The 6,746-nt window shown below is 35.2% G+C and overlaps 1 protein-coding gene across 1 annotated transcript in view; it reads right to left on the bottom strand.

Moving 5' to 3' along the window:
- The window catches only part of LOC109827207 (probable polyamine oxidase 4), a 9,772-nt gene extending 3,475 nt beyond the window's left edge, over positions 1-6,297 (bottom strand). Inside the window, exons 1-9 of the mRNA XM_020394174.1 lie at positions 5,884-6,297; positions 4,056-4,186; positions 3,809-3,897; positions 3,600-3,713; positions 3,237-3,324; positions 3,049-3,134; positions 2,857-2,959; positions 1,790-1,887; positions 597-1,026 (exon numbers count right to left, since the gene is read on the bottom strand). Coding sequence (XP_020249763.1) covers positions 597-1,026; positions 1,790-1,887; positions 2,857-2,959; positions 3,049-3,134; positions 3,237-3,324; positions 3,600-3,713; positions 3,809-3,897; positions 4,056-4,186; positions 5,884-5,929 — 1,185 coding nt within the window. The 5' untranslated portion in view covers positions 5,930-6,297. The remainder of the gene's footprint in view (positions 1-596; positions 1,027-1,789; positions 1,888-2,856; positions 2,960-3,048; positions 3,135-3,236; positions 3,325-3,599; positions 3,714-3,808; positions 3,898-4,055; positions 4,187-5,883) is intronic.
- Between the last annotated feature and the right edge of the window lie 449 nt (positions 6,298-6,746).

Genomic DNA, 6,746 nt, shown 5'->3' with positions numbered 1-6,746 from the left:
ATTTTAATTGTCCCTCAAATACATAAATAATTAATCCCAACTGTCAGTGTAAAATTATAGATCTCACCATAAGTTCTGATTTTTAGGTAGTGAAGAGAAGGTAAAGATGATATCAAGGGAATCCACCAACTAGATGCGCATTCAGAGAAGAATTCATGGGAAAATAAAAAAAAAAAAAAAAAATCCAACCCCCAAAACAAGACCCCAAACAACAAAAACCATGGCAAGGCTTTTCAACCTGCACGGATATGTTAAAGAGTATAAAACTAAAACCCTCGGCCCTCACAACAATTTCAGAGTTCTCATGCCAGTGGATATAAGGGACTCCAAGAATTACGAAGGAGCAAAAAAAAAAAAAAAAAAATCCAACCCCCAAAACAAGACCCCAAACAACAAAAACCATGGCAAGGCTTTTCAACCTGCACGGATATGTTAAAGAGTATAAAACTAAAACCCTCGGCCCTCACAACAATTTCAGAGTTCTCATGCCAGTGGATATAAGGGACTCCAAGAATTACGAAGGAGCAACGTAAATTTCCAACAATTCATGAAAATTGTGAGAATTATTAAATAATTTGAAGATGACTGATTATTACCGGTTCGGTGGCATCAGGAAGCATTTTCTTGAGCTGCGACATAACGAAGCGAACAGCTTCTTCATCAGATAACCTCTCGATGTCATAAGCGAAACTTCCAGCAGCCATGTAGACAAGAACAGGGTTTCCCGTTGCCTTGTGAAGATTGAGAAAATAACCACAGGCATAAGAGTTGGGAGCAACTACTCCTAGTACTTCAACGTTAGGCCAAAAGACTTTGTTGAAATGAAGAGCTATTTTGTTCTCGTTTCCAACGCCCAAATCAGAAATGGCTGAGAGTTTCCAATCAGGAAGCTTAGGTTCAAATTCGATTAGATTTGCTTTTAGAACTCCAAGAGGAACAGTTATGATAGCAGCATCTGCAACGAAGGTAGTCCCGTTCTCAACGGTGATGACTACTCTATTAGGGCGCTGAATAATTCTTTTGACCCTGTAAACATTTGAATAAATTAGAAAGTTGTGATTAATACCTCAAAATTGTTTCCGGACCTCATTCTGTGATGGGAAGAATGATACAATAGTACCACAGAATAGAAGCTAATGATTTTTGAGGCACAAAAACAATAATTAATACTAGGTGGGATTTTACTAAATACTAAAGAAAAATACTATTTTCACTAGTGAAAAATAAAAAAAAGTAAAAGTGTGCCATCATTAAACTATGTTTTGTCAATAAGGGTAGAATCAGACACAGCTCTTACGTTGATATCATTCAATCATCCAAAAGAATAATCATATTCTATGTCTAGATATCAACCTAACATCTCCTGGTTTAAACTTGATATGAACTTGAACACTGAGAATTGCAGGCAAAAGTAAATGTTGCCAAACACTGCTAGCTAGGAGTCAACAAAAGACTAGGGTGAATTACTTAGCACTAATCTAACCAATGAAAAAGGAAGCTAAAGAATATTGAAAAAGGTCTCAGTGGTATCCTTATAAAATTCCTTTGTTAGAAAATTTACGCGTTCAGCAACCCAACAGCTTGGAGGTTTTATAATAAAAATTCAAATCACATGTAGTGAAAATGCAAAACAAGAGCATCAACCCAGTTAAATTTGGTAATGTGTTCTAATCTAATTGTAAGCATACCTGCGATTCAAATTTACATATAATGATAATGAATATACATACAACAAGAGCATCAACCAAGTTAAATTTGGTAATGTGTTTTAATGTAATGGAGAGCATACCTATGATTCAAACGGATATCAAGGTCCTTTGCAAGAGCTTTAATTACAGGATAGTAACCCTGCACCATAAGTCCATGACCCCCAGTTAAAACATGTTCCTGCATACACAAGATAGCATCCATAAGATGGGGTTAGAAATTGTTACTACATCTAAGTATGGCTTTCTCACTCAACATCAAGAAACGGGAGCATCAGAAAAGCATAAAGACCATTCCAGATGTAATTCCTCACGTAAAGATGTTGATTTATAAAATCATATGGAACAAATATCAATCTGGGTTTGATGCTGTGAGATAATGACAAGCCAAATGTATGCAGTAGAGCGCACACACTATGGCTAATGTGTAGAGGCAATATTGTTGTCATTCTTATCCAACATTTGAATAAAGGAAGATGAAATAAAAGAAAACAAGTTGAGGAGGAGAGCTACAAGTCACTAAAAGGTGCAAAACTGACAAAGAATTGAACATGATGGACATCCACATTCAACACGGTGACCTGACTGTCAATGCACCAAGTTCAATCATCAAACCATGGGCAAGAAAAAAAAATACAGTTATTTTCTTACATGAAATCTCTAGAATAATTGATCTGGTAAAAAAAGGTTTTGCACATATCTCTCATGATTGAATAAAAAAATCATTTGAACTGATGATGGAGGAAATAAAAGAAAACAAAGTGAAGAGGAGGGCTGCAAGTCACTAAAAGGTGCAAAACTAACAAAACATTGAACATGATGGACATCCATATTAAACACAGTGACCCCGGCTGCTGACGCACCAAGTTCAATTATCAAACCATGGGCAAGAAAAAAACAAAGCTATTTTCTTACCGTGAAATCTCTAGACTCATTCATATCTGATAAAAAGGTTCTGCACATATCTCTCATGAGTCATGATTGAATAAAAAATTTATTTGAGCTGATGACAGAGTCTCAAGCACACGGATTAAAACTTAAACAACTATCACATTTAATAGGAACAAGAAGGGGTATACTTACACCATGAATAACATTACACAGAGTTCAAAAGAAAAACAATTAAAAATAAATAAAACTAGTATGTTACCTGATCCCAATTCTGTAGCGATATTTTATCCACATCTGCAGCAAACCACGCTTCCATTCTACAGATATACCATTGCAATACTTCGTTTGCCAGACCCTCTTGCCTACAAAATGAAGCATATCAAATTAGATAAGGGTAGAATTATTAAATAATAAATGCACTAAAATGTATCTCCAATTCATAGTTTCATACCTCAACTGTGGGTTTCTATCCAAAACAATGGCAATGGCTTCAAGAATAGACATGTCAGCAGTATGTTCCTCCCTTACTTTCGTTGTCTGCAATAGAGAAACCAAGGGAACTTCCATCAAAAATCAAATGAATAGCTAGAAACATTTATATCAAACAATTATTGCACTAAGGGAATATATATAAAATACCTCTTTGAGAATCCTCTCAAACAACTCTCCAACTTCAATGACTAACTGCTGAGGAACTTGTTGTCCATCCTTGTCAAAAAGTGCATAGCTGCATAAACCACATATAAAAGCTTTAATATTAGATAAACAATGACAATTATGCAACCTGTATGACAAAGAAATGAAGTTATGATCAAGGAGATGAACAAAAGGCTAGCACTCAAGGAATTTATGCATATATAAATGTAATATAATCAACAAAGTGAATGTATATGCACAAGCTAGCTCTCAAGAAATGTTAAATGATCAAAATTAAAACCCAAGTCTTAAATCCAATAATACAATTTTCAAAATGGAAAATAAGTCTAACAAAGAAAAACATACCTTTCAAGGTCATGGTCATATAAAACAGAATTATCTCCACTTGTGCGGTACAATTTTAAGCCAAGAACTCGAATCAGAGGAGCCAGGGAATTCTCATTGCAAACACCATGAAGCCTAAAAGGCAAAGACAAGTTAAACCATTCTCATACATACATATGTAAACATTTTGCCAAGAGTGCCAGTGGTAACAGAAATAAAATTGAACATACCATGATGCTCCCATGTCGACAGGGCAGCCAAAAGAATAATCAGTATCGACACGCCCTCCAATTCTACTCCGTGATTCTAACAACGTAACCTGAAGAAATATGAAAGGTAATTTTAGCTGATACAGATAAAATTTTACAGTGTGCTCAAAAGCGCAAAAGAATCACCAAAAAGTGATTGCAAGGGGTATATGCATCATCCATTAAGCAATTACATGGGAAGATATTATCATGATAAAGAAAGGCTTACCCTAAAAGAAGCATTAGAAAGCGCCCGAGCAGCTGCAATCCCAGAAATTCCTCCACCAATCACAATTACAGAAGGTGGAGAAGCTTGTTGTCTCTCAAAGTGAGAGAGCTCAATATGAGAGAGAAAAGAACCTAAATTGGGGGACGTAGAGATCAGCAGAAATTTCTGAAAGAAAGAGATAGATATCATCTATAAACAAATAAAAAGTTGCACCACAACTAATTCAAGTGATGAACGAGAAACATAAATAATGATTTGGAAAACACATACAAACTAATTTTTTCACAATACAAATCTGTTCACCTATATGTATGTCACCTAACAACTTTTCAATGTTTCCCAAAGAGAAACAATGGAGTCCCTAATTTTAATCCTATCTGCACACTTCCGAAGCAAGTCTACAACAATGACCAACCATTACCTCATCATAAGCATCATCCTATATATATGTGTAAATTATGTTGTATCACATACTATCTTAAAGAGAATTTTTTTCAACGGAAACCATTTTAATATCTAAGTGTTGAGACTTCATTAGACTGATGTGAGTCAATCATAAAACTCTCTTAATACAATTTCTCAATCTTTATCAGATTGATTTGCATTCCAAGGATACTTTTCAATGGGAAAATCCAGTACACTGATAAATGACATAACTTCTTTAAAGTTTTTTTTATTACAAAAGAATGAGATAGAACTTGATAAATAAAAAAGGAAATTATATGATTGCATCCATTATATAGGACTCGGCAAGGGCATTCCTCTTGGAAAACTATCTTTTGAGGAAAAGAATCAAATGAACAACATTGTGCCTTGTTCGGTGGAAAAGAGATGATGGTCCACCTTGAAGATGCATAATGATTCTGATTGCAACTACTAAAACTAAGAGATTGTCAAAAGTATTTAACCAAGAGCAGTTCTCAGATCTTAGCTTAACACAGCCGCAAAAACAACACCGAAGCCATTATTCCAAGTTTTTAGTATTGGCTGCATGTATATTTGCCCACCAATCCACTTGGTAAGGTCCATATCCTCCATAAACTAAGTAGTATCACATCCTTCATCCCATAGAGATAAATGGATCTTATCTCATACATTTTGAAAGGCATCCTCTTGTTGCTAAGTAGATCGCAATGAATTTTCCTTCGGCCACACCACATATAATTAATTCTATATGAAATGATTTAATGGAAACTTACGTCATGTTTGATGGATGATGAGCTGGACTAATTAATGAATGAAACAACAAGCGTTACCTAAAAACACCTAAATTATTGGCTAAAAAATATCTGGGTTAAAGACGAGTAATCATATAAAATACGACCTACAATCTTTAAAGAACTAATCCCTAATCAGTGCCACTGACTAATGACGAAGAACATAATAAGATAAACAGATCAGACAGCACTACCCTAAAATTAGGGCTAAAGGAGCAATCTTTCTTGGCTCAATATTAAATTCATCACAAAAAGTTGTTTTTTTCTTATCTATATAGCCCCAAGACAACCATATTTGCAAATTTACCCTCCAATTCTACCACGCTGAATTAAAATACCCTCCAAGTTTTCTAGTAATTGCTTAGATGAAATCCCCCCTTCAATGTACTATACAGGTGGAGTTGAAAAAAACAATGTGGGAGTTTTAGGGGTAAATTAGCAAATATATAGATTTGGGTAAGAGGGGTATATATGTAAAAAAACCTACAATAAAATAAACAGATCAACCAGAAAGGAACAATCTTTCTTGATCCAAAACAAAATCAAACAAGAGCATAAATAAAAAATTAACAAAAAACATTAAACTAGGGTTAAATTCAAGAGATCGTTACCGCCGATGGCGAAATCGTCGCAACCGGTGAAGCCCTTGGACGCCATTGCCGCCAACGACGACGAAGAAACAGATCGATGAATCGAATCGAAACAATTACAGATCGAATTGGGAACAAAGAGCTTAAGATTTAAAGTGTTTATTAGAGGAATTAGAACGTATAGGAATCAAGCTGAGGGTGTGGTAAAGGATGAAGATCATGAGCCCGTTCATGAAGTGGCTTGGATCCGACAAGCAGCGGAGCTTATCAAACCAGCTCATACGTGAAACCCTAAAATTAAACTCAAAACGGCAACGGAATTGATCGAAATCGATCGATCGAGATTTAAGCGAAGAGAGGAAAAAAAATGCTCCTTTTTTCTCTCTCTCTCTCTCTCCGCCTTCTTTTTTCTCTGAGCGATTTCAGGAGAAGAGAGAGTCTTGGGGGTATTTATGGGAAACTAAGTAGGAAGGACTAAGACGGGTGTTTGCTTAAATGACTAAATTGCCCCTGAGGAGTTCCCTTTCGGGTTAGAATTTTAGCTGTAGTCGGGCTGGTTATGGTTGTGACATTAATTATTGGGTAAATTTTAGAAAACCCCCTAACTTTATGAGATCAATATGAAGACTCTCTAAATCTTAAAAGGGTTAATTTCTTAAAACGGCTGAACTTTATTTATCTCACATGATCCCCTAAATTGACCCTCAATAATTTTCTTATAATGTAAACAACTAAAATGCTCTTAAGAGAAAAAGTCTCTAATTGTTGTCATTTGCAAATAATGCACACTACTTTAAATTTTAGGTTTTTCTCTCAAACTTTTTTACTTATTTACAAAATATATAGGGTGTTCGGTGAGAAAAGTTTAAACTTTCTGCGGATTT

Source organism: Asparagus officinalis, unplaced genomic scaffold, assembly GCF_001876935.1.
Source record: "Asparagus officinalis unplaced genomic scaffold, Aspof.V1 AsparagusV1_Un89, whole genome shotgun sequence".
Classification (NCBI taxonomy): Eukaryota; Viridiplantae; Streptophyta; class Magnoliopsida; order Asparagales; family Asparagaceae; genus Asparagus; species Asparagus officinalis.
The sequence above is the reverse complement of the archived record's forward strand: the minus strand, read 5'-3'. Positions and strand labels throughout refer to the sequence as shown.